This window comes from Aptenodytes forsteri, unplaced genomic scaffold (genome assembly GCF_000699145.1).
Source record: "Aptenodytes forsteri isolate BGI_AS27 unplaced genomic scaffold, ASM69914v1 Scaffold26, whole genome shotgun sequence".
NCBI classification, from domain to species: domain Eukaryota; kingdom Metazoa; phylum Chordata; class Aves; order Sphenisciformes; family Spheniscidae; genus Aptenodytes; species Aptenodytes forsteri.
In genome coordinates this window covers 1,610,526-1,612,222 of record NW_008794125.1, presented here as the reverse complement: position 1 = coordinate 1,612,222, position 1,697 = coordinate 1,610,526, and the positions used below count along the sequence as shown (strand labels likewise).

Below are 1,697 nucleotides of genomic sequence, written 5' to 3'. Positions count from 1 at the left end.
TCCCGCAGTCGGGGTCCCCTTTGCCGTCCTTTCAGGCGCCGTGGCTGCCCGAGGCGGGCTGGGGCAGGCTCAGCCCTCCGTTTTCTTTGGGAAAACAAAGGCCTTTTCAGAAATAAAAGCTCAAGACACGGCGGCCGGCTGCTGGCGGTGGTTTATTCGGCTCCGTGGAGGGATGCCGTGCCTGTGCCGTACTTGTGCTGGGGTGCCACGTTCCCTGGGACTGGATGTGTGTGGCAAGGGATGGCTGGATCGCTGATCTCGGGATGGGGAGCCGGGGTCCTGGGACGGGGTAGTGAGGGGCTGGGGGTCGGGTGGGCAGGGTAGGCAGGACGGCGCTGGCTGCAGGGGGTCAGCCCAGCCCTGGGGCGATGCCCCCCGCTGCGCCGGCGGCACTGGGCTCCCCTCCCTGCCAGCCATCACCGTCCTCCAGTGCCTCGGCAGCCGGCACAGCTGACACCACCGGCCCCAGCAGGGCGATGTAGTAGGAGCTGCAGTAGACGGGCGCCTTGTTGGGGCTGGAGTAGACCTGCTCAGGCCGGAGCGAGGCGAAGGGGTTGGCGGCATAGCCCATGATATGCGTCTCGAGCTCCACCAGGATCTGCAGGGAGGACTTCAGCTCCTGCTCGCTGCCGGGAGAGGGGGAGGACGGGCCCCGTTACCAGCCGGCTGTGCTGGCACGCTGCGGGGGGGTGGGGGGGAGCGGGACTGTGCTCACCTGTAGACGGTGAAGAGGACGGGCAGGCAGTAGTCCCGCAGCAGCAGCAGGGTGGGCAGCCAGCCCGCCAGCAGGTCTGGGCAGGCGTGGAAACCTGTGGGGACACGGCGGGGGGCCCCCACCTCTCTCCCATCCTGTCCCGGCCCCGGGGGAAAGATGGCTTTAACGGCAGCCACTCCGTGCTGGAGACCCCGGGGTGCACGGTGATGCTGGCAGTGGGGCTTGGCAGCCCTTGGCAAGGTGGGTTCCGTCTCCCCACCAGCATGAGGGGCATCCCCGGCTCTGGGTCCTGGGCTGAGCCACCGCACCGAGACCTGAAGGCAGGGACCCCTTTGGGTGCTGCTCGCACCCGCTGACCGGCAGGTGGGTGACACAGGCAGGACGCTGAGTGCCTGGGGGGGATGAAGCAGCCGAGCCCCAGGGGGTCACCCTGGCTGCTCTGGCTGTGCGGGGTGGCCCATTGTGGCTTAGTGCACGGCCGTGGCAAGACCCGGGCACGTCCTGAGCCCCCAGCGGTGCCGGGGCACTCGGGGTCTGCCCTGTACCCTGCCAGGGACGTCCCACTCCGGGCAGCGGGGTGGCGAGGGTCCGGGCCCCTCCACAGTGCGGGCACTCACCCGGGTGAAAGCCCACCACCAGGTCGGGCCGGGCAGCCAGCTTCGTCTCCACGTGGCTTTCCCAGAAGTCGTGGTACAGCCCCTTGTAGCTGCTGAGATAGACCCTTCCCCGGGGCGCTGGCGCAGCCAGGGGTGGCCTCATGACGGGTCCGTCGACCACGTCCACCCCCACCATCACCACCTCCACGCCCCGGTGCCCCGGGAACATCCGCGTCAGCTCATCGTAGTCCGTCAGCCGGGTGTTGAGGGTCTCGACGTGGGACGCCCCCACCACGTGCACAGTGAGGACCTTGGCCAGGGGGTCGATGCCAAAAAGCCGCAGCCCCAAGCCAATGGTGAGCGGCCGCGCGTGGAAGCGAGCGCGC

The 1,697-nt window shown here is 69.1% G+C and overlaps 1 protein-coding gene across 1 annotated transcript; it reads right to left on the bottom strand.

Moving 5' to 3' along the window:
- Positions 1–133: 133 nt before the first annotated feature.
- MSS51 (MSS51 mitochondrial translational activator) lies at positions 134–1,690 on the bottom strand (the record flags this gene model as incomplete). Its single annotated transcript, XM_009278458.1, has 3 exons — positions 134–626; positions 716–809; positions 1,333–1,690. Coding segments are annotated over 3 exons (729 nt in total), but the record flags the coding sequence as incomplete, so codon positions are not given.
- Between the last annotated feature and the right edge of the window lie 7 nt (positions 1,691–1,697).